At 41.7% G+C, this 25,737-nt stretch overlaps 1 protein-coding gene across 2 annotated transcripts in view; it reads left to right on the top strand.

The window, feature by feature from the left end:
- Positions 1-25,309, top strand: part of CERS6 (ceramide synthase 6) — a 162,951-nt gene extending 137,642 nt beyond the window's left edge. For both annotated transcript variants that reach the window (XM_072121814.1, XM_072121813.1), the window contains exons 7-11: positions 3,143-3,271; positions 4,350-4,456; positions 15,913-16,069; positions 19,289-19,312; positions 22,384-25,309. In XM_072121814.1, coding sequence (XP_071977915.1) covers positions 3,143-3,271; positions 4,350-4,456; positions 15,913-16,069; positions 19,289-19,312; positions 22,384-22,542 — 576 coding nt within the window. In that variant the 3' untranslated portion in view covers positions 22,543-25,309. The remainder of the gene's footprint in view (positions 1-3,142; positions 3,272-4,349; positions 4,457-15,912; positions 16,070-19,288; positions 19,313-22,383) is intronic.
- The last annotated feature ends 428 nt before the right edge of the window (positions 25,310-25,737 follow it).

Genomic DNA, 25,737 nt, shown 5'->3' with positions numbered 1-25,737 from the left:
TTCCCATCAGAGCCCTTCAGGCTCATTAGCATAATTCAAAAAGTTCATTTTAAAAGGAAGGAGGCCATGAATAACAAATATAAGAAGAGTATCACAGCCGCATTGTCCAGATCTATGAGTAAGTGTCCCGGTTTATCATGATGGGTTTTGGATGTAGATTTCCTTTAATGGATCAGCGTTTCAGTTTGGATGATGGGAGCTAATTAGCATACTTTTTTTTACATGTAGCATAGCCTTAAAATAAGTTTCCATTCTGTGATATGCCTCTTGTGTGGTATTTCATCCAGTCATCCAGTAAGCAGGATCCTTACTGATCTTTACTAAAAGTTTAGTTACACTTTAATATTAGGTCCAAAATGTTATATATACAATGTAAAGACATCAAAATATATGAGGTGAAATCCTCTGCCAAAACTAAGTCTATCTGTGGTTGTTTTTCACGTCGGCCGAGGATAATGTTCCATGAATCTTCTCTATGATATTCTCTACAGTTCTATGTAGAAATGTGATCATATTTCTTTTCTTTTATCTTCATTATGAAAAATTGCAGAGTTGTCATCGAGCGCTGCAAAATCAATGCCTAAAAATAGGACACGGCATTGTGAGGCTGCAGATTTAGTTGGCATTAGTGACCAGCAGATCATTTTGGATGACATTAGACGGTTATCTGAATGGAATTTTTTAGCCTGTTGACAGTTTCAACATATTTTGGAAAGAAAAGGAGTTTTCCATGGATATCAGGCATCAGTAGGCTATGAGCACGGCCATGAAATATTTCTCTCCAAATTTTTATTTTAAGGAATATATTTGGTAGGTTTGTAAGAACTTTGAATGTTATTCCCCTTTGTCAACCAAACAATCTGATTGGTGGGGCAGGTTAGTAAGAACTGGGAACTTGGTCCCAGTTCTTACTAACTGAATGAAGTGGAAGGTTGAGCAGCCACCAGCAGTTGAACCCCCTCCGGGCAGGTTGTTGTTCTCTATCCCGTGGATTAAGGAAACATTCACATGAACGTATGCCCTCCGGGCAGGCATACGTTTGGCGTCATGGAGAGGAGGATTGGTGACCTCTCCCTTCTCCATAGCGAAACATGGTGCCATAACACGAGGAAAGAAAGGACATGTTTTCTCTTTTCCCCGTGTACAGCACTGCACCGTATCGCTCCGCAAGCCCATTGCCAGCCTATGGGGACATATGTACACCCACAAGCTTGTGGTCGTACATACGCCCCCCCTCCCCCTGGGTGTCATGTCAATGTAGCTGAGCTGGTGCCCGGTACTTATAGCTTACACCGACCATTCTAAATGGTAGGTTTCCTTTAAGGATCATCATTCCATTTCAAAATGCATAGTAGAAATGCACACCCCGACTAAGAACACATTTGTTGGAAATGCAAAGACTGTAGTACCTGCCGAGCTTCTGTATATGTGTTATTAAATGGCTTAAATAAAGATTCCTCTAGGATTTTATCGATGGATGTGCCGTGATTTTTCTATTAGTTGAATATTGGATTTTTCCATGGCAGCTTCATTGTCTCCAAGTGATCCTACATATTGCTTGTATTTTTTCTCTGCAGCACACACCACCCTATGGTCTTGTAGGGTGTGCGCTGCATCTGTGATATTTAAAGGGCCAGTATGTCCATAAAGATCTACTCTCCTGCCAATCCCTGAAAGACAGCGGTAGGTCTAAGCCCCTTCCTGTACCGGTGTCAGAGCATTCCTGACCCCATGGTCGCTGTACATGTATCCAGGGCTGCATTAAGGCAGATAGTGCATAATCTGGTGAGAGCCCCCATTGAATGTAGCCCAGCCACATTACAATTCTCAATTATCATTAGCTAGGAATTGGCTGGCAACCAGTTCAGCCAACCAGTGTTAGGTACTAATTGGGGATCAGGTGTCACTCTGCATGCAGTGCAGCTCCTGAAAAGTACAGATGGTGGGCACAATCTCGATAACAGAGGCAGTGAGTCATTGTCCCAGCTTGGAGACCAATGTATGTGCAGCCAGAGACAGCTCGATATGGCTGATGGTGGCCCCGTATGAATAAAGTGGAGGGGGACCCGACCCGCACGTCTTGGAGCCCTCCCTATAATCCGGCACTGCTTGTGTCTCTTGACTCATGTGGGTCATCTGCCACCAATACCAGAGCTACCCTCAGGGGTAAAGATTCTTGAATTGAGGTTAAAGGGTGAAAACTGATGAGTTCCCTCAGAAATAGCGCAGACTAGTGATGTGGCTCGATTGGCGCTCAACCTGCTGCTCAACCAACACTAATTTTAGGAATATAACGTAAAATAACCACACAATTGAACATTTGCTTACAATACAATATAATCTTCTTATTAGATATGGAACCATGACCAAAATCTTTAGAGCTACAGGTAGTTTCACACCAGCAGGATGCAGCGGCCATTTACAAAAGTCCCAACACAGAACATCAACAACTAAGAATTTTCTACATAACTGCATGACTTTTTGTAACCCCTTATGATTGTATTAGTACGTCACGCGTCGGCTGCGGGTGTATGCTCAGCCCCTGAACCCTCTCCATACAAGGTGCGGCAAAACCCACCAGCAACACCCGCGATTGGTACCAGCACCAATCTGCTTGCACATGTATTTATGATGTATTTGTGCCAGTTTTGTGTCGTGGCTGCTCTGTGTCCGCTGCGCCACATAACTCTGCACCTAACAGGGCATTCCGGTGCCGATTTGGACCGTGCACCACATTGATTGCTGCAACTTGCCAGAATTGTAACGTGAATAGAAAATAGCGCTCGGCACAATCCAAATTCTAGCGATCGGGACGCAATCCAATAACGGGGCAATGACAATCACTGTAAAGAGACATCGGTACTACGATTCCCTTCTAATAACACTCTTGGTGGTGCTCTGCTATAGTGACAAGTAGTCCAATCAATATCCAAGGAAGAAAGGATAAGCGGCTTATCCTTTCTTCCTTGGATCTTGCCAGAATTGTGTTGCACGCTATGGGGCTCATATACTAAGGGCCCGCAAATTGGAGAGAAAATTGGAACCCGAACGGGTCTATCCCTAGAAAAAAATCTATTCTGTATTGAAAAGACTCCATAAATTGTTGCCACTTTAAAAATGTAAACTTTATGTTCTTTTGTAGGATTTTGGAATTATGTTTCTTCACCATCTTGCAACAATATCCCTCATCACATTCTCCTATGTGAACAACATGGTACGAGTAGGTACCTTGGTGATGTGCCTTCATGACATGGCGGATGTTTTGCTAGAGGTGAGTCTCTTAGTCCTATAGTAAGATGGTAGTTGGGATTCTAAAGTCTATATGTACAAAAGTGACTTTACATTTTTAGAACAAATCTCACCATTACAAAATCTTTGCATAAATTCTATAGTCCACTGTATGTACATAAAGAGTAATGTCTTCATTTCTTCTCTTCAGTTTCTGTCTGCAAAGTTGCAATCCACTCAGAGCTGGTGGATGGAGACCTAGCTGCTGTGACTCACTTCTCCCCCTCCCCTCTCCGTAGAGTTTCCAACAAAACCTGAATAAAAGAAATCTAAGGATATATTCACATGACCGCATGGGGGATGTATATACGGCCAACATATATAGGCTGTATATACGTCCCCCGTAGACGGCAATGGACGCACAGCGTCATTTGGGCACATGCACACATACTGGGCTGTACCGCTCCATAGACGAGAGAAAGATAGGATATGTCCGTGCACCATAAATCGCTATGGAGTGTGGCGGGGGTGAGCGGCACTCACCACCTCCTCCTCTCCCGGGTGCCGACATGTTCCCGCTATGCTACGGTACGGCGGGCACACATTCATGTGAATATAGCCTTACACAGCGTAGGGCTGTAATTAGCATTGTGATTATGAGGGGATTGGGGGTGTTGCCAGAGCCCCTCCACGATCCAGAGGCTCTAGCTATTAAATCCCCTTCAGGCACTTCTTCCCTGCCTCCCTGCTCTCTCAGCGCCCGCGGCAGTAGTGAGTATGTGCTGCTGTGAGATTTCAGTAGGAAACAAGAGGGTGGAGCACTGAGAGAGCAGGGAGGTGGGGGAGGTGTAATAAGGCCAATTCTGGTGACACCCCTCTGGAGCACTTGTGCTTTATTAAAATATCAAAGCAGTGATAATGGTGAATACAGGCCTAGGGCAATGGTAGATTTCCTTTTAAAGCTATTTCTATTTGTGGGTGACTCTGGTAGACTCCTTTTCATTTTGATAATCAGAAACAATTTACAGGGCAGATATAAGAATCTGTCACTGGTTAATAACATGTCGGGGCTTTCAGGCAGTTTAACAATAATCGTCTTCTCTTCTCTTCTTTTGTCCTAGGCAGCCAAAATGGCAAATTATTCCAAGTGTCAGAAACTGTGTGACCTCCTGTTTGTTGTGTTTGCTCTGGTGTTCGTAATTGCTAGACTTGGTGTATTCCCTTTATGGTAAGTAGCGACGACTCTGAAGAAAATGACTTGTGCTGTGAAAAGATAATCCTTCATCCCGCCGCCTCAGAACTCCCTGTCATGTAGTTACGACAGCTTCTTGCTTTTAGTCTATGACTTTGTGTTTCGCAGCCAATTGATCCTCCTTTGCTGTTGTTCTTGACTGATTTGCTGCGAGAAGAATTTCTAAGAATCAAAAATGTCATCTAATTAGCACTGAAATCCCCGGTGTGAGAGGCTCCGTATGCTTTTTGTACGGCACTAAAAATTTTTGTTGTTTTTAAATGCTTTAAAATGTGTGCATTTTCATGGCAGTTTTTAACATTTGTTTTTGTGGCGTGATATTATGTAATTTACAATATAGATCTATAAAAAGTTCTGCTCCACTTTCTTAATATGTCTTTTACCTCATCAGCCAGAGATTCCTGTCTGTAAAATGGCCACAGATGGAGGTTCATGTGTCCATGAACAATCACCCTGCCTGGCAGGGTCCTGGCAGGGCAATTATTCATGGACAGATAGAGATCACATGACCCTCCATCTGCAGACATTTTATGGACAGGAATCTCTGGCTGATGAGGTAAAAGACAGGAGGCTTCACTTTACATATCAAGAAAGTGTAGCAGAACTATTAATAGATGTATATTGGTAAATTATGTGAATAGTGTCCAAGAGCAAAACGGACCAAACAAGTTTTCTGGATAAAATCTTCCTTTTACTACATAATTTCTCATAAAACATTCACAATTTTCAATAAATTGACCATATATTCGCTATGATAAAGTTCAAAAAGCTTGCTTTTTCATACCGCAAGGTAACGTGAGTATGTTAACATATTTGTAAACTTATTTGTAAACTTGCATAAGCATAATCACAGTCCATCCTTTGACTGTCCTTTTAAAAAACGTATCCTGGTGCATGGACGGAGACCCTAACTCCAATAGACGCCTCCCGAAAGTGCTGTAAGCACTGTGCTATTAATAAATTACCCAGAACTTTTAATATGTAGAATGGTAAATTACCTCATATCCTGCCCCTCACAGGTACACACACATTACAAAAAGCATGAGGTAAAATGTCCAACCCCTTTAACCTTTGAAGTAAATTTGCTTTTCATTTCAGAAGTTAATTCAGCAGGTGATAATACGAGAGTAAAGCCGTTTTCTAAGCCTTTTTTTGCTTCTTTCTCTTGTAGTGAGCAGTGTAACTGAAATCCTTCTCAGGTCTGTCCACTTCAGACATATCAGGAGGCTAATGATTACCATACTTAGAGAATATTCCCCTCTCTGAAGTGTTTAGTCTATACAGGGACGTTCTGTAGAGAGTTCTGTCGTGAGACACTTTATAAGGTTATTTATAAGTCAGCTATCAGTGGGTACAGGACAGAAAGCTGATTTACACATATTTCTGAAATAAGGAAGAAACACAGACCAAAAAGAAGGATATGGGAACAGATTTATTTAATCAAGTATTTTACAAAGTTTGCTATCATCATCTGCACTTTTCATTTATAAAATTTTGTTGAACGCTTACATATATACTCGAGTATAAGCCTAGTTTTTCAGCACAAAAAAATGTGCTGAAAACCCAAACTCGGCTCGAGTTAAAAAAAATATAGGTTTTACCAGGTTTTTGTGGTAGAATTAGGGGCCTCGGCTTATACTTGGGTTGGCTTATACTCAAGTATGTACTTACGTTTTAACCACTTTCTACCATTGTGTTGCCTTTTCATGTCCTAATTATTGGGCCAGCACCTAAATAGGCAATGCATAGGCAGTGCAAGGTTCACTCCAGGACCACAATCCTTGGGTGAATCATGTCCTTCTTGGCTCCCTACAGTGCAGGGAGTTTATTATTATCATAGTTTATACGGTTGAAAAAAGACACTTGTCCATCAAGTTCAACCAAGGAAGGGAAGGGATTGGATGAGGAAGGGATTTAGGGGAAACAATTCTATATAACCAGCAATGTTATTTAGGTGTAAAAAGGCATCTAGACCCTTCTTGAAGCTCTCTGCTGTCCCTGCTGTGACCAGCGCCTGAGGCAGGCTATTCCACAGATTGACAGTTCTCATAGTAAAAAAGCCCTGTCGCCTCCAGTGATAAGGACAGGGATCGGTTAACTCTTTAGTGACCACGCCATGAAAATCTTTTACTTCCCACTGCCATCACCTCGCACTAGCTATTTCAACAATGTGTGCAGCTTTTTTCCTTCCCCTTAGAATTCCCTTTCCGCGGTCATACAGTACATGGGGCTCATGGTTAATGTCATGGATTGTTTTTGCCTTCATTGTCAGTCAGTACAGCAGAAGTGTCAGGAGAGCATACTCCAACATTGTCTCTCTTACAATTACACTCTGCTCGGCTCTGACTCCGCTGCTTTACACGAGGCAAATACAAAACACTTTAGACGTTCACAGTCGCTTTAAATAAAAGGGATGACATTTGGAAATGTCAGTGGCAGTTGTGAGTCACACACACGGACCGGTATTTTAGGTGCATCATCGCAATTATCTAATGGGGGAGCAGACGGCATTAGTCTTCAGAGAACTTAGCTGCAAGCGGTGATTCTCATCTAGATTCACACAGTACATCCAGTCTATGGGGCATGGGTTTATCACTTCCAGCCTTGCGTGCCTTGCCTAGCTAGGGCTCAGGGTTTGGAATAATTGAATGTGTATTCTCCTGTGCATAAAGACAACGTGCAGAACAATTTTTGCTGCTGATGTGGATTTAGGAATGAGAAGTAAGGATAACCTTGAAATTAGAAAATACTGGTGATCAGGCAATGAACTAGTCAGGGACTACTCAAACTTTCTTCTCTAGGGTTTCAAGACTTAAAAAAATTTAATGTAACAAGCATTGAGTTGGGGGTAAATAGGTTATACCCATCACTTTTCACCTTTTAACCTCTTAAAGGGAATGTAACCAGGGACCTAATTTTGACTAAAGACAGGTTGTAGAAGCCCATCACACCTGCAGTGCAAATATGTCTTTCTGCTTTCTCTAAGCATTTGTATTTCAATATAATTGTGGGTTATTAACTTATCTTGCACCCTGACAGAATCCTCTGTGTAGTCCCAGGGGTTAGGCTTTGGTTTGGATTCATTTAAAAAAAAGCACCACGTGACTTGTCTGTGCTGCAGGCTGCTCAGCTCTCAGTCCTCACTTTTGTGCTAGTGTACAGCTCCTAACCCTGATGTCAGCTCACCAGGCTTTGAGCTCTGTTCCTGTGAATTAGCACAAAGGTGGGGGCTGAGAGCTGAAGAGTGAGCAGCACATAAAAGTCATTTGTTATTTTTTGAAATGCATCCAAACCAAAGGCAGCCCCTGGGACTAAACAGAGGATTCTGTCAGGAAGCCAGGTAAGTTAAAACACACAATTGTGTTTGTAATACAAATGCTTAGAGAAAGCAGAAAGACACATTTGCAATGCAGGTGTGATGGGCTTCTACCACCGGTCTTTAGTGAAAATGTGGTCCCTGGTGACAGGTTCCTTTTAACTGATCCCTGGATTAAGCTGTAACGGAGTCACTAGGTGACAGCTAAGTAGTTCTGGTGAAGTGGCAGCTGACCCAGGCAAGACAAGATAGACTGTCACACAATTCAGGTCATATCCTTGGTTATGTTCTCTGTGAATTGCTAATTGTTGCACTTCTGATGCTTCTGATGCTTGTAGCGATCTGATGCTGCCCAAGGTGATCCAGGACATATTCAACATAGGGAATAGGACTTACTAAGCCTATTCCCTATGTTGACTGTGACCAGGCCCTCACATGACAAAAGTGTTGTGGCCCACCAGAGTATTCTCCGCTTCTCCGGTGGGCCAGTCCAACACTGGTTACTTATGTCATTTAGGTCGTCATTATCTTTTACCTTTATTTCTATACGTAGAACTGTTATGTTTTCGGAGATAACAAACCCACAGTATGTCATATGATATGTTTTTGTTTTTTTTTAATAATGATCGCCTTACGGCTTTGCATATTTATATTGATCTGTCAGGTACAAATAGATTAAAATAGATTTAGGACGACCCCTGATATTTAGACCATTTGTCAGGGCAGGCGTCAACACTGGGCATACCCGGGCAAGTGCCGGAGCCCAGGGCTGCTGGGGGGCCCACATAAGGCTGTACATAAGGAATCCATAGGAGGAAAGAGGGGCTTTATATCTTTATATAAAATAACTATGAGGGGGCTGTTTGGTATTATAAACTAGGGAATATTTCAGGGACAGAAAATAGAGGAGTTTCAGTGAGTTCACAAAGGGACCACCCTGAAGCTCTGTCCCCCAGGGGCCCACTGATACCTGGAGCCAACCTTGCCTTATGTAATACATACAATGAAGTCTCATTTTAATAACCCAGCTCCAATGACTTTCAACTTTTAAAGACTACTTAAACCTTTTATCGTCTTTCACATGAAATCGGCCACAGATCAGCTGAAGACATAAACAAAGTAGAAGCCTTTCTCTTCCTGCCTTCCCGAACGTTACTATCTGCGTGAGCTGTTTATCTTCTTACTTTACCCTCTTCATTACACAGTAAAATCCGCTCCATTACTCATTTTACTTTTATTGCATATTACTTTACTGGTAGATTGGCATTATAAAAATAATTACTAAGAGAAGCACTTGACATAAAAGCAGAAGTGCTGGAAGTCTTAAAGGGAATGTTTATGGCACCTTATAGTCATTGTCCAGAGCACCGATAACTAGATTGAACAATTCAATATCCACTTTCTAAACTGAATAGAATCTGTAGTGATAAAGATAGTCCTCATAAATATGATACTTAAATTGACTGTCTGAAGGGTAAAATACATGGCTGCATTCTTCCAAAAACAGCGCCACACCTGACCATGGTTTGTGTTGGTATTGCAGCTTAGTTGTATAGAGATGAATGGAGCTAGGCTACAATGCCACACACTGCCCATAATCAGGGCATGGGTTGTTTTGGGAAGAAATTAGTAAGGTTTTTCTGTCTCCCGACATCTCCTTTAATAATTTTTATATAAATCGAAAATAAACCCCATACCAGACCTTAGAATAAAAACAGACTCAAGACTCTCAAATCTATGCATACCTCCAGTCCAGACCCAGGACCCCACAATGAAAACAGACCCTAGGCTAGATCCAGAAATAGAGTCTAACTAAGACTCAATTAAGAAATAAAGTCCAACTAAAGCGGTGTAACCCTAACAATTAAAATCAGAAATGAAAGATTATTTTGGCGGCCAGACCAGGCCGAAATCAAAACTTTTCATCATCCTACCAAAGTACAACCTATAGGAAAATTTCCGACCCCAAACCTGAGAGACCTCATTCAGATACCACACACAAACTTTTTATTGATTTTCTTTTCATAATACTTGAAGTGTATTTAGAAAACAACAAAATGCAATAGAAAATATACAATTTGAGCTGAGAAAACCATGAGAGAGTCACATGACCCTGAAAGTGAGAAAGTCCAATCATATACCAGTTTGCGTATACAAAACATTAATAGAAAATACAGAATTTTCAAAAATACCAGTAGATGGATGGAAAGGGGGGGGGGAGTCATTAGGGGTGGGAATGAACAAAGGGCGTACATGTTTTGTAATTTAAAGGGGTTTGACCATGGAAAAAAGTTCTCAAATTTTAATCCCCTAGTGATGTTCACACAAGGAAGATTATTTGTAACCCCCTTACTTTACAATTTTACAGTTTTTATTGCTGTTTGTGTTCCTATAACTCTAAGCAGACACTTCATGGTCCATTTGTGCTATGATATGCTGTGTGCTGACAGTGTGCTTAGATTATCATGGAACAAGGTTTATGGACACTTTTGCTTAGCTTCTGAACATTCACTAGTATCTGACACAGAGATGAGACAGATCACAGATGAGAGATGATGAAATCCATGAGATGCAAATAACACACAATGACACTCTCAGCTATGCTACATCACGCAAGCTATAAAACACAGAATCACTTCTGCTAAATCTCCTTCTTCTGCTATAAAGACCTTATCTTATCTGTAGTTTGTAGAGTAAGTCTTTGCATGCTGCTTGCCGGCAGAAAGTGTCTGTATCTGAGCTCGTCTTGAAAAGGAGAGACAAGAGGCAGAGAGCACTGCAGTGTGCAGACAGGAGGAGCTATTCATGAGAAGAATCTGTCCTGCCTGGCCAGAAGGTTTACGGTTGGATCCCAGGGCAACTTAAATCGTGTATACTCGGACTGATAGAGACACGTTTGAATCATATTTGTGAAATGCTGTATTTTTGTCAATAACATTGTATTAGAGATTAATTTGTTATCCTGAGTATATTTAAGAATCTTGTCTTGTGGGAATAGCCCTTTAAGAAACATGATAGACACCAATGGCTAAGAAGTTTACTGAGACGTTGGTAGTAAATTGAAAGTTGACGAAGTTTCAGATGAAGAGGAGCGTAGTGTGTTAAGCCAAGGGAGCCAGATTTTTGAAAATTTGGGAAGGTTGCAAAGACTCTTTTAAAGTATACATACGTGATATGCAATTCTCATGTCTTCAATTGTACAAGTATCATATAACTATCTGTACCAAAACTTGCAGACTACTATATTTACTGCTTTAAAAGATCACTATTAAAGGAGACGTGTTCTTCGACTATTGCTGATGACAGACAGGACGTTTCCAGTCCATCTACTGTAACTAACTTAACTAGTTTATATTTTGGGTTCATCCCTTTGGATTCATTACATGCTGTATAATGAGATTTTTCAACAGCGAGTTAAAGACTTCCTGCACTAATGTACTGTACACTATATTAGAAATCTAATTTACAGAACATTATTAAGGAGCTGCGTTAACTTGATTGTTGTCTTGATACACACTTTTTTTTATATCTTTTCTTTACTGCTAACACTGAAACACAATTGTTACTGTGCTCTATAATTGCACTGCTGGGAGAAGATCCCATTCTGACGGTCATACTTCTTGATTGTGTGTCTGACCACTAAGACCCCCATTGACCATCAGAGCAGGAGAACCTTATATCCCCTGGGTTAATGGAACTAATTTGCGATACTCCAGACCATATGCAATGTGCCCACCAGGGCCTACTAGAGAATGAGTAATCACAGTCCAGGTATGGTGGGTGAGGGCTACGGGGCGGTTACAGGGGCTCTCTCATGGCACATGACACTTGGCTACACCACTTGGACCTGACATGGACAAAAATGGGGGGCGCATAGTAATAAGGAACCCCTGATGTTAAGTGGATAGCGCTGGGCATACCTATCAATGTATTAGAGGGCAGAAGAGGGACAGAAGATGTGGCTTGAGGATTATCCCATAGAAACTTTTTAGGACCTCACCTTTGCCTCACCCCCTAACATTCACATACAGTATAATACTCACTCCTTTTATATATCCCCCAACTTATATTGCCACGCCTTTGTATACACCCAAACCCTTCAAAATGTGGCCAAGTCTTTCTCCTTATATTGTGACCCCCTCTTCTTTAGATTGTGGCCTTTCTCCTCCGTATACTGTAGCCCCCTCCTCCATATATAGTTTCCCACTGCTCCTTATATTGTGGCTTTCTCCTCCACATATTAAGATCCCCTCCCCTTTATATTGTGGCCTCCTCCTCTCTATTTGGTGCCCCCCCCCCCTCCTCCGTTTATTAAGATCCACTTCTCTTTATATTGTGGGCCCCATCCTTACAATTAAAAAAAAAAGGAAACAATCCACCCGTTGCTCATCTCTCCCCATCCCCCCGCCTTCCCCCCACAGCAATACTTTCCTCTTCTCTGCTGCTGTGTATAACACTGAAACAGGCAGGCAGGATGACATCATGAATGATGACGCAGGGAGCTGTCGACTCCCTGTTTCACCATCGTATTCAACTGTTTCGGGACACACTCCCCTGCCTGAACTGTCCTGCTGGATCTGAGATGGGTGGGAGGCATGGCCGCAGGGACACAGGAGGAAAAAATTTGGGATCCAACTTAGTTTGTTTATTGTCCAAACCAAAATCTGAACAGCAAAATCTTTTGTAAGGACAACAGATGATCAACGGTGGTAAAATTGTTACACCCCCCATCAATATGATATTGATCACCTATCCTCAGATTTGGACAACGTAAAATATAAAACAAAGGAACAGCCCCTTTCACAGTGAAATCTGAGACTCGCTATATAATAATTATTACATTTTTTCTATACACCTAAGGTCCTCGGAGCGGTTCTCTCCGGACAGACAGGACATTGCTATTCCCTCCTTATTGTTTGCAGCCTCCAGCGTAATTCTTTGTTCCCATTAAGTTTCTCTACCTCCTGCTCGAAGTCACCACTGCAGGCAGTCACTAGCAGTAGAAGGTCCATACAGAAGTTAGCAAATTCTGATCCCTTACATCTAATCTAAAGTTAAAAATGAGGGTCCAACATTTTTTCATTTCACAATATAACATCCTTAGATCACATAAGAGATAAGAGATAAGCTGCATTTGTCTCTTCTCTTTCTTTAAAAACACACCCGTGCTCATCCTTGCCAGGCATGCATGTATATTGGGCAAAGAGAGGAGTAGCTGTGCAGGTTTTTGAATAGCCATTTGTCCAGTTGTACATTGTCCATGGACATTACATTCTCTATAGTAGATTATAATGACTCTGATTCTCCGGCCAGGATAGCCGTCATACAGAAATTGCTTCTTTTTTTTTTAATGCCTCTGCCCAAATGACGATAGAATAGACGTTTTCATTATCCCCCCCATTCTGTGTGAGACAATGGCCTGTGATTGGAGAGAGGTGAGGCCGGTTATTACCAGCACTCAGTGTTATCTCTCATAGAAGCCTCGGACACTCCATGTATATTTAGCGCAGATTTGTTAGTCCCTATTCATTTTCGCAATCAATATATCTTTTTATCGCTCTTATTAAAGTTTTAGCTGGATACCGTGGAGAGGCGATAAGTAATTTAGCAGAGATCAAACTGCGGTCATATGGTTACTGCAAGACGTGAAGGCTTTAATCATGAGCTGCCGTAGGGAGCCCTCTGGCAAAAGAAGTGTGGAGAGGTCCGAGACACAGCGGAAACACGGAAAAGTCATTACTCTGCATTGTCAGGGACTGCAAAATAAGGACAATAAGATTTTTACACAGCTTCATTTCTTAAAGGTTTTTTTGTTAAGTCTAGTTTGGGTCAGTTCCTAAGTCCCCCCCGTTGAGTCGTATTTCAATCAAAATCCATCGTGATGAACCAGGGACACTTATTCATAAATCCAGGCGCGGTGACTGTGGTAATCTTCTTATATGTGTTACCCACGGCCTCCTACTTTCTAAAATCAACTTTTAAAATAATGCTAACGAAGCATAAGAGTTATTGTGGACGTTACCAGAGCCCCTCTGTGCTGTAGCTTCACAGACTGCTTGACTGTGAAGGACCACATCTCCCCCTCCCCCTGCTCCCTCAGCACTTCCTCCTCCTTTTGCCTTATGTAGCTACTGCAGCAGAGGAAGTTTCAGCAAATATTGAGATTCACAGTGTAGTAGCCTGTGAATCTGCAGCACGGAGGGACTTTGATAACATCCCTAGAGCCCTTCTGGCTCATAGATACAGGCACCGTGCCTGTGGTAATTGTCTTATTGTCTTCCTTTTAGGAGATTTTTTTTGTGCCATTCTCCATAAACTAGTGCATTATATGAACTATATTTGGCATCTATTAAATGGGCTCATTGTTCATTTTCTACCAATAGGTGGCGTAGGTTTCCAGTGTCAGCTCTGGAAAGTCTTGGTATACATGACCGATGTATTCTATATGATTATTCATTTATTAACCTTAATGGTATATTACACCTATACCGAAGTAGAATCATATATAATTTAGAGGCAGAAATAGGCTGATTGTAAAGTACATTGGATATAAAATATCCACAACAGAATTGTGTTGCACGCCCCATGTTAAATGTACACCTAAAAAATGTGGTGCACTCTGTCAGGGCAGTGCAGGGGGAAGGGGGAGGGGCAGAAATCCTGAATTTTGCACACTACATAGGACACCGCACCTAGTACAGGCTGCTCTGTTCTTAGTAAATGTGCACCAATGTGTATATAATACTATTATAGTCCATAGGTGGATGTATTGTGTGGAATCCTACATTTTATATTACCAACTTGTTTCATTCTATAAGGGATTGCCATCTTGTGGCCATACTGGTTATAACCACACAATCATGAAAGCCCATTTCATTATCTCGTCGGATTGAGATACTTTGAGCAGATGTTGTAATTAATTCTCCTTTTTGTCTCTTTCTGCATCTTCTCAATGCTTAGAACAATGATTGTCACATTTAAACCCCTGTGTGTCACCTAGCAGAGACATGCAAGAAGGAATCTGCAATGATTTCTTCATTTGTATATTTTCCAATATAAGCTTGGTAAGGGGAATACTCTTCTTAAAGAAAACCTACCACTATGGATCGCCCTATTAAGGTAGATCTGGTGGTAGGTGCATCTAACGTATGTAAGGATAGCCGCTTTTAGGGTTTATCCTTTAGTCCCCTCTATCTTTTCTAATTTTTAATCAGGGTAATATGTAAATTTTCTAAAGAGGCTACTGGGTCGTGGAGTAGCCGGAGCTGAGGCTACATGGCGCGGCTACTCCACGCCCGAGTAGCCTCTTTGATCCTCCTACCCAGACATCTTCAGCGCTCAGCTACAAGGAGCTGCGCGCACGTGTCCGTGAAGCCGGAGTCCTGCGTATGTGTAGTAGCTGCGGCTTTGGAGCCGAGATTGTGTACGGCTTCGCGGATGAGTGCGTGCAGCTCCAAGTATCTATCTGGTAGGGGGATCAAAGAGGCTACTGGGGTCCCAGCAGAGTACAAGAACAGGGGTGGGTTGTACCCCCAAAAAAACAGAGCAGCGGCGAACACATCTGATGCTCTATTCATCTCTATGGCGCTGATGAAGATAGTCAAGTGCTGTACTACGCTACGGTATCTGCATCAGTGCCACAGAAAATGAATGGAGCAGCACATGTCCGACCTGCCATTCCACTCATTTGGGGTACAATGGGGGCATGACAGCTCAGCTCTAGGACCCCCATAATCAGCATGCTGCCCCTATGCTATGGAGAGGGAATAACTTGTGACTGGACAACCCCTTTAAACTCCTGGGCTTCGCTCACACTGGTCGTCATTTATTATTGTGGGTTATAACACTGTAATGCGAAGGATGAAAGCAGTGGGACCTATGACAATTTCTCCAAACGTCACTGCAATAAACACAACATTTCGGGTGTTATTTTGCTTCTTTCAGAGAAAATGTGCTACTGAATTGATGGAAATGGCTGCAGCCGTCTGCCCCACGTGTGGCCTCAGCCTCAATAATCACATCCATTATTCCCCGGCCTCATTATTTGATTATATAATGGCTCCGGTATCATTCGATGATGAGCATGTAACACTTCATGTCTGACTTTCTCTTGCAGGATCCTAAACACGACTCTGTTTGAAAGCTGGGAAATTGTAGGCCCTTATCCCTCCTGGTGGGTCTTTAATCTCCTGCTGTTACTGCTTCAATCTCTGCATCTATTTTGGTCTTACCTAATAGTGAAGATTGCTTGTAAAGCCATTTCTAAAGGCAAGGTGAGAATTATGTTTCCCATTTCCGTTACTCTAAAAATCTACTTAGAGACCGGTATACGCCGTATCCCGCTGCTACTTAATTTCATGCAATTAGATTTTGAGATTTTCAGATGAAAGCTACAAGCAAAATGTGGTGTTGTCTACAATGTGTTATTATATGTTATTTTTTGCATATTATAATTTTTATTATTACTGTTATTAATATTGTGGGGAAATCAGGGATTATTTTTCACTAAATAATTTACTATAATTTTCTCTTGTGTCAGTGCCAGAGGTTAGAATAGATGGTAAAATGGTAAATTACTGACTGGATTGTATGGATTGCAATTGGATCAATGCCATTGGAAGTAGATGGCAACTGAATGCGAGGTCTTCATTGGACACTAATGGGAAATATGTATTAGTCCCATAGAAGTCAATATAGCACAGAATCAGCTTGCATGGATAGGGGCTAGAAAATAATTTACTGGAAAATCCCTTTAATGGTCTGTCCCCATCAAAGGTTCTTGCAGCTATTCTTGCTAGACTGTTCCAGCTTGCATGGGCAGTGATTTTCTTCTGCTATAAGGCAGTATATATAGGATACATATTCCTTTAACACGTAGCAATTCAATATTGTCAGCATAAGTTATTTGGAGAGTGTTCCCTCCATTCTTTCCACACAAAGAGCATTATAAAAATCTCAGCTTCCAATGACCACCACAAGGGGGAGCAATCTATCTGAAGTTTATTTTAAAGGGAGTCTATCACCACCACTGAGCATTATAGTTTTCTTTCAACATGTTGTAGAGAAATCTGCTGTGATTCCTAACATAGCAGTATTATTTCTGGCCATTTATGCCATTTTTGGATATTCCAAGGTTAATCCATATGTTAATGAGGCAGTTGGTGTACACAGGCATGTCCTTAGCATTTCGTTCCAATGTTGTCCCATACTTTTCACAATACAAATCTCCTGTTTATCTCAAAGAGAGGCAGGAATAGCAGTGCTCCAATGCTAAGGAGAAGCCTTTGGGCGCGCCAACTGCCTAATTTGCATAGGGATTCATTTGGTAATATCTCATAAACTACATAAAAGAGAGACATTATAAAGGTAGTGGAAATCACATTGGGGCTTATTTACTAAGGGTCCCACGGCCGCATTTTCGTCAGGTTTCCTGACTTTTCAGGGCATCGCGTCAGGGATTGTGTTGCACACGATAGGATTGTGTGGCAATCGTGCCGGCTTTCACGCAACACAAATCAGGGGCCGGCTGTCGGATGACGGATTTCGGACAACGCGCGGGAGTTAACATTTAAAATTGTGCTGCAAGCCAAGCACTTACATGCACCGAGAAGAAGGTGAACTCCAGCGGACCTGAGCGGGGAAGCAACACATGCAGAATATCGGGCGGACACTGGTAGTGAATTGCAGCAGCCGTCTGGGAATGCACCTCGGGGATAGCGCTGGGACAGGTAAGTAAATCTACCCCATTGTATCTCTCTACAACATGCAACTTTCAGATGCTAGAGTAGGTGGTAGACTCCCTTTAATTTGGTTAGAACAACATTGAGTTATATATGGAAGAGAAAAGCAGTGTTACAAAGAATAAAGGGAACCTATCATCAGGATTTACATTTTGACTCAATTACATGTTTCCATAGGCCAGTGGGGGTGAACCTAATGCATGGGTGCCAGAAGTAGCACTCGGAGCCATTTCTGCGGGCACTCAGGCCATCCGCCATGACAGAGTTCCACAAATATGACTAAACCCACCAAATATTCCTGCAGTCCCAGGAAACTTAAGAGATGCTGCCCTCAGCTGTATTTTAAAGCGACACTTCATTGGCTGTGGAACTGCAGGAAAAATGAGAAGGTGTTGATAGAACTGCAATATCTTTGGAACTCATCCTGCTGGACCCAACATTCTTCCTCTAAAGAGAGACCCTGGAGAGAATCTATAATGAGTCTGAATTTGCCCTCCTTCTTTCAACTGTATTGGTGGCCTCAGGGGGGCAGATACGATTGAAAGATGCGAAAGGACAAATAGCAATAAGTTACTTCTTAAAAATCATGTTGGCACTTCATGGTAAATAAGTGAATTTTGCTTGTAGTTTTGGCACTCTATCTCCAAAAGGTTCACCATCACTGCCATAGGCTGTTAATTGCTAATTCTTAATCTTTTTTTATAATAAACATTCTTAGATCTATTCAGTTTTAAAAGTATATAAAAGTATACCTGCCGGCTCCCTTCACACAAAGAGGATCAAGTCATGGAGGAGTCCGTGCAGGGCTAGGAGTCCCTGTGTCATCACTGCTCTACTAGCTCTCTCTTCTTCCTGCTCCCTCCTCCCCCCTCCCTCATGTGCTGCAAATATTGGGCTCATTTACTAAGGGTCCGCGGAGCGCCTTTTCGTCGGGTTCCCCAACAATTTCCGTTTTGCGGCAAATTGCCCTGGGATTTTGGCGCACGTGGTCGGATTTTGGCGCATCAGCACCGGTTTGCATGAGAAAGAAATGGGGGGGTGTGTGGCCGTCGGACAACACGCAGGATTTAACATTTAGAAATGTGTCACAAGACAACGCTGATCACGAAAGGACCGGGTAAGTTAATCTTCCCCATTATCTTGGTCAGCAAATGTCTGCATGAGGGAGGAGGAGGAGGGAGCAGGAAGGGGAGAAGCTAGGAGAGCAGGGATGACCCAGGGACTCCTAGCCCTGCACAGACTGCCCTATAACTTGATCCTCTTTGCTGAGAGGGAGCCAGGTAAACTTGTATGTACTTTTAAATGGAATTATTATTATAAAAAAAGATTGGTAGTTAGTATTAAACAGCATATGGAAACCTATTATTAGGTCAAAATGTGAAGTTCTGATGGCAGGTTCCCTTTTTAAGAGAAGAATTATCCACATTGTATCCACATTATCCACATACTCCTGCTGACATAATTCTCCACTTTATAGCTGGATTTGTGTTCTGAAACGCTGATAAAAAGCTGCAATTTTATGCTTATTTATATTCATAAATCTAGAGAGCCTTTTTAATTCATGTAAGTGACGGCTGGTTTATTTTGTGCGGTTGTTTACATGCGAGTCGCCGTTCTCGAGCACGTTCTCGTTACGACGCTGCTTTATTGCTGTTTAGGGCTGTTACTCTTGAGATTTCCTATTTCCATACATAAATATACATTGTCTTGACTTCATAATTATCACTTTTATTTCCTCCGCTGCCATGGAAGACTGGGAAATGGAATCCTTTACATGTAAGTTCTGATAACAATTTGATTTCTAATTTACTCCATGACCACGCGGCACACAGGAGTGACAGCAGATGCTTTGTTTCAGCTCTCAGTCTGGATTGTGTGATAGTTGATAGAACACATCATACAGATTCCTTAATGAGCATTTAGGCTATATGCACGCTCTCCAGATTGTGGCCCACATTTATCAAAAGTAGTGCAAACTGTACTATGTGCAGGTTACCTGCAGAGGGTGCTGTGTGCAACAATTTCATGAAATGTGTCACACGTTCTTCATGAGTCTGGCGCCCCCTGCACTTCTCTAGCAGAATGCACCTTTTTTTGGGAGCAATTTTTTCATTCTTTAGAAATATGGCGCATGTTGAACAGAATTGTGCCACACGATTCAACTGGATTGCCCTTTTATATAAATGAGCGCTCTGGATTTGGCAAATGGTAGTTATTACCCAAAAGATAATAACGAAGGTTTATAACATAGCAATTTAGAACTGACATAGTACAGGCTCATAGTAGAGTCTAGGTAAAATAGCTTCCTTTCATAGATTGCCAAGTGTAGTATTCTCCAGGGTGAGGAGCATCTCCTAAGCCCTTGTCAAGACATCCCCTGCCAGAGTCACGCTGTGTCTATTTTACTTTTCGGTATGTGGAACAGATATTTTTAATGGGTTGCTGCTGGAGAAATCCATAAGAAAAGGTTTTCTCATACTTATAAGTTACATCAACTTGTGAGATCATTTTCATTGTTGGTGGACAAGTTGGGGATTTTTAGTGTCTAGCAATGATGATTCTAGCAATCGCTCGGACTTGATCCTAATCAACCCTAATCAGGATCCTGTGTCAAGGAGAGGGAGTGGAGTCAAGTAGTGCCTGGCCCAGGGTACCTGTGCTGCCACACATGGCATATTTGGTCCCTTTTTAAGCATGCGTTTTCAGTCCATTCAAAAACGCATCCGTTTTTGACTGTTAACCATGTGTTTGGCTGCTTACAACCTGTTTATTAAGATAATTTGGGAAAAAACTGACAAAAACACCATGGGGGATATTTATCATACGCTGGAGCTCGTGCGCCAGCGTATGATCGCCCCGCCGCTGCAAATTCGCAGCCCGATACATGAAGAGGCTTCTGCCTCTTCATGTATCGGGCTGCCAGTTGCGCAGCGTTTTTCCTACGCCAGGCAGGGCCTGGCGTAGAAAAGAACGCAACCGGCGACTTTTCACAAATGAAAAGTCGCCGGCAGCAGCGAGTGCTGGGGAAAATAATCGCAAAAGCTAGCAATAAGCTAGCATTTGCGATTATTTCAGGGCCTCTGCGCCACTGGCGGTGCGCAGAGGTCCTGATAAATATCCCCCCATGTGTGGAATTACCTTTTGCTGTGTCCTATTAGTTGGTTCAGAATTTTATATATTGCTTCCCATTAGGGGCATATTTTAGGACATCCCCTAAAAGTGTGTAGGAGGGTGCCCATCATGCCATGGCCTCTCCAGCAAAGGGTGGAGGAGTTTGGCTATGCCGGATGAATTTGGTCCGGTGTGTAATACCATCTAAACATCATTTTAAGTGCATGTGATAGTTACTAGATCATTTGTAGCTGCTACCGTCATGTCAATCTTCACCCATGGCATCAGAGTGGTAACTTTAAGCCACTGTGACGCTTGTTGCAGTTCCGTGGCTTGATGATAGACTCTGATGTCTGGGAGACCTCATTTATTTTCATGTGCTACACGTGATTTATTCCCCTTCCACACATATGAAAACAGCATTTTTTGTGCTCTGGCAAAGCACCTCTCCAGCAGGAAAATCGGAAGAGTGTGAAACAAATACAATAATCTAGGAAGGATCAGCATTTTGTATGCCACCACCCTACCCAGCCAGGACACGTCCATGTTAAACACAGTTTTTCTTCTTTATGTAAGGTTTCCAATAAGGATTCATAATTTCCTGAATATAGTTTTGACAAGGGAAATGTCACCTGTATACCCAGGTTCTCCAAGTGTTCTCCACTCAAATTTATGTTGCAAATAGAAGAACAAGTCCGGGTTTACAAACAAAGGGAGCGCTTGTGTTTTAGACGTGTTAAGAAAAATTTCCAAATATTATCTGGATTAAATCCATAGCTGAGGTCAGGGAATCCTCCAGGTGGGTCAATAAAAGAATGATATCATCTGCATGTAAAGAAAAGGTATGGTCTGTGTTTCCCCCTTGTACACCATGAATAGAGGGGGGTACTGGAGGGCTCATGCCAACGGTTCTAGTAATAGGATAAAAATTAATGTACCCTTGATGGGTTCTGTTTTTTAATGTCAAATGGATTTCGCAGGGTTCTATTAGCATACACTGTAGCTAATGGGGTATAAGGCTTTAATGGTGTCCAAAATTTTTCTGAGCGCCAATTAGGTGTGCGACCGGCATCTGCTCAAGTTCTATGTAAAACACCAGGTCAATAAGCCCACTTGATTGTCGCTAATCAGGGTAGGTAAGTGGACCAGGAGGCGTGATCCTAGGAATTGGACTGAAGTAATGATCCTCTTTTAATGCTTCCTCTTAAAAGAAGAATTTTTTTCTATTAACAGCTTACAGGCCATCAGTATATTATTGCTAAGGCGCCAACAATGGCCCACAACAAACCCACACACACCGATCAGTTGTTCTGTCCAGCTGAAACAAAGGACACAAAGTCAGTAGCAGTCTGTGCCATGCTCTAATGAGTGGCCAGAAGGTGTGATTGCAGCTTGACTCTTATTTGCCTCATTTTACAAATTATGTCTTATCAATCTTGTTACACTTCTCTTCTTTTATAACACATTTCATATATGAGTCAGTACAGTACAAGGTTCAACTTATGTTTTGTATAAACTATTCTAGTCTCTAAAGTATATACTACATTTAGTACATGAAAGCATCCTGTTTGCATTAGTAGCAATTTCGTGGCATCATAACCTGCTATCCAGACTACAGTCCAGAAATGTAAGTTTAGGTTTAGTAGCTATTTAGTCACTGGGCGATTTAAGCATTCGTTAAGTGAGAATTTTATGTTTTTATTTCTTCTCACATTTTTAATCTCTAATATTTGTAGGTGTCGAAGGATGACAGAAGTGATATTGAATCCAGTTCAGATGAAGAAGATTCAGTACCACGCACACAAAAATCACATCACCCCAGTACCAATGGGGTCAACAGTTCTAATGGAATAAATGGTTACCTCACCGGTGCCACATCTACAGATGAACATTAAGGACCACAATTCTCCAATCGAACAATAAACTGTTTGATGCTGGACACATGTAGTAACTTCTGAATTAAGTTCCTCCATGTAACCAATATAGGAATCAACATCTAATCTGTGCACTACTATTATTTATCATGACTTGAGGAAGGAGTGAAAACAACCAACATGTGTCGGCATGCTTTGGGTTTTAACAATTTCTGTAATTGGCCTGAATGTTATTTATTTTGTAGTTTTGAAGCGGTTCTCAATTTTTACAATGTGCAAATGACCTTCAGCATCTGTTAATTTCCCCCTACTGCACCACCACAGGTGGAGAGAAGGATTGCATCGCGCCCATTAAAATATTGCCTAGAGGCAACTCTTGGGGTTCAATCACATCATGTGTTCGCATTAGAAAAAACACATTCCCAAACCATCCAGGTTGTGACCTAAATGCAAGTTGCTTCTTACAAAAAACGCATGCAATGTGTTTTTCCTGATGTGTTTCAAACTACAATGCAAATCCATTATGTGACTGCATCCCCAGGGTGTGGAAAGTTTGGACCCAATGGACATCTATATCCATAAGGAAATTCTCATACAAGAAATGCAGATTCATTATCGTTTTCGATTGCCGATTCTAAAGAGGATTGAGAGAGGAGAAATGTTCTGCATCTTAAAATCTTCAACTGAAGGCCATTGGCACACGACTACGCTCAGTGTGTGCAAGATGGAATCCAACAGCCGAGTACAGTACTGGGGGTGGGAATCCATGTCTTATAGTGAAATATGAAACATGGAGTCCCTGCTTGCTAGTGGAACAGCAGCACCAGAATGTAATAATGATCCATGGTAAGGGACTCCTTGCATCATATTTTACTTTGATCCAAGACTTCCTGTCCCCAGCAATGTTCTCCGTGGTTTCTGAACAGCACGTGGTCCGAACCAATCACAGTTGAGTGTCTCCCTTTAGATTTCATTATCCGATCAAAGGAGAGACAGAATTTCACCAAATTTACAGATGTGGCCATTTTTTATGCCATTTTAAAGACAAATTTGTAGAAATCTGCCTTAATAAGTCTGGAAAGGATAAAAGAATATACATTTTTGCAACTTTTCTTTAGTGGTTCATATTTTATATCCAAAAAATAGATTGAACTTCCATTAATTCCAGTTAATAGAATTTCCAGTTTCTATGAATATGGAAACCCCCAGGGGGAAGTGTCCAGAGTAAGATAAGACAGTACACATACGTACCCCACTCTGGTGCCTGCTGCCAACGTCGCTCTGGTACTTCCAGTTTCGGGCCTTACTTCCAACCGGAAATTCCCGGAGGGTCACAGGATCGGCTTCATCCAATGAGAGGTCTATTTGTAAGCGGAACATCTCTTCCTTCTTTTAGGGGACTTCTCTCTCTCTCTGGGGTGTCCACTGGTCCACAGAGACCTATCATGGTGGACCTTTGACCACCTGAAACTTCCAGTAGGTTGCAGGGTCTAAAACCAGATCTTCAGAAATGCAGGAATCTGAGAGCCAGAGAGAATTACGTATGTGTATATTAATATAAAAAATCATTAACATAAGTGGTCTACCAATAGGCCTCTTCAGAGAACTTGTATCAGACAGGAGGGTATTGTTTTATTGTATCCATGGAAGCCGCTGGGCCAGGCCAGAATACCCTACTAAAGCATACGGAGAGGTGTTGTGAGTGAGAAGTTCTTAATTTCTAGTTTTTGTTTTTTTTTACATTTTACTGTGAATGATGGTGATCCAGCTCAGCAACCATATTACTCTTGATTTATTACTTTTCATGATCATTGGTTTAATTTTTGGTATCAGTGTGATAGAAGAACAATTTGTTATCAATTATTGCTATCTTACTTCAGTTTGCACAAATCGTGAACACAAAATGCCGGAAGACGTATATGGAGCCGTATATAGTAAGTGTTTTATGGAGGGTGTAAAAATTAGTTACAAAATGTGCAGTCCGAATAGGTCTTGGATCATCAGGGTACATCACCCACATACAAAGGGACAGATTTACTTACCCAGTCCAGTCGCGATCCAGCAGCACATTCTCAGACGCTGATTCAGCGTCAAAATCCCAGGGCAATTTGGCGCAAATTGGAAAAATTCGGGAAACCCACTGGAAAAACGCGATTCGGACCTTTAGTAAATGAGCCCCAAAGACTTTGATGTCATTGAGATGTAATAATTAAAGGGAAGGATATTATAAGTAAATTAGGAAAACCCAGAATCTCTAGCAGCAGCTAAAGACTTGTTACCTATAGTAACCAATCAGATTCTATGATTTATTCTTCCACTGCAGTTTTAAAAATATAAGCTCGGCTCTGATAGGTTGGAATGGACAGAAGCCATTTTTATCAGGCTTTGTAACTTACACAAGGCCCAATATGTCTTCCTTCACTATGTGTGCTTACGGGTGCATATTACATACAAAAATCTGCTTCGGTGTTTGGTTAGGTCCAATTAATTCCGTTATCACAGACAGTATATGATCTGAAAACGCTGTATGTGTATGAATCATATGAATATCATTTCAGTGCACACACAGCTTTCCAGGGCTACAGATATCAGTCCTATTTGTTCCAGTAATCTACACATGGGTATTTAAAGTGTATGATGTCATTCATTCTTTTCCTATAGCAATAAGATATTGTATACTATTGTACCAATAATGTAAAACTCAGGGGATGTAACAATGACATTATCTGGTCAATTCCCCTAAAGAACTTGTATAGGAGTGACAAATAAAATTGTGTTCTCCTTTAAAGAGGAACTAGTGTTTAATTTTTTTTCCCTCTAAATCATTAGTAGATAGTAAAAATAAAATAATTTACTCCTTTCACTTCCTGCAGCGGTCGATCTCTCGCTGGTAAGTAGAAGACATACAGCAGGTTGTAGGTCCACTGTTCTATCCAACTTTGATTTTCGACTTTGGGCCAGCACGTTAATCCCTATAAATGGAACCGGACTTTACTGAGTAGGGATTGAAGGGCCACTACGTCTTATGGTGGCTCTGGTGTGTGTAGCAGCTGGTCTAGGTGGGTCAGGGGAAAGGCTAGGCTTAGTCACAGACAGTTCAGATTTCATGAAAAGCCGCAATCCAGCAGACTCTAAATAACAAGGCAATGGTCTAGGGGAGGTAGAAAACAGACAGGGACCATTTATTAATTTGGGCGCAGGGTGGCTAAGTGGGAT

This window comes from Engystomops pustulosus, chromosome 8 (genome assembly GCF_040894005.1).
Source record: "Engystomops pustulosus chromosome 8, aEngPut4.maternal, whole genome shotgun sequence".
In the NCBI taxonomy this organism is placed as follows: Eukaryota; Metazoa; Chordata; class Amphibia; order Anura; family Leptodactylidae; genus Engystomops; species Engystomops pustulosus.
Note: the sequence above shows the minus strand (reverse complement) of the source record. Positions and strands in the feature narration are given on the sequence as shown.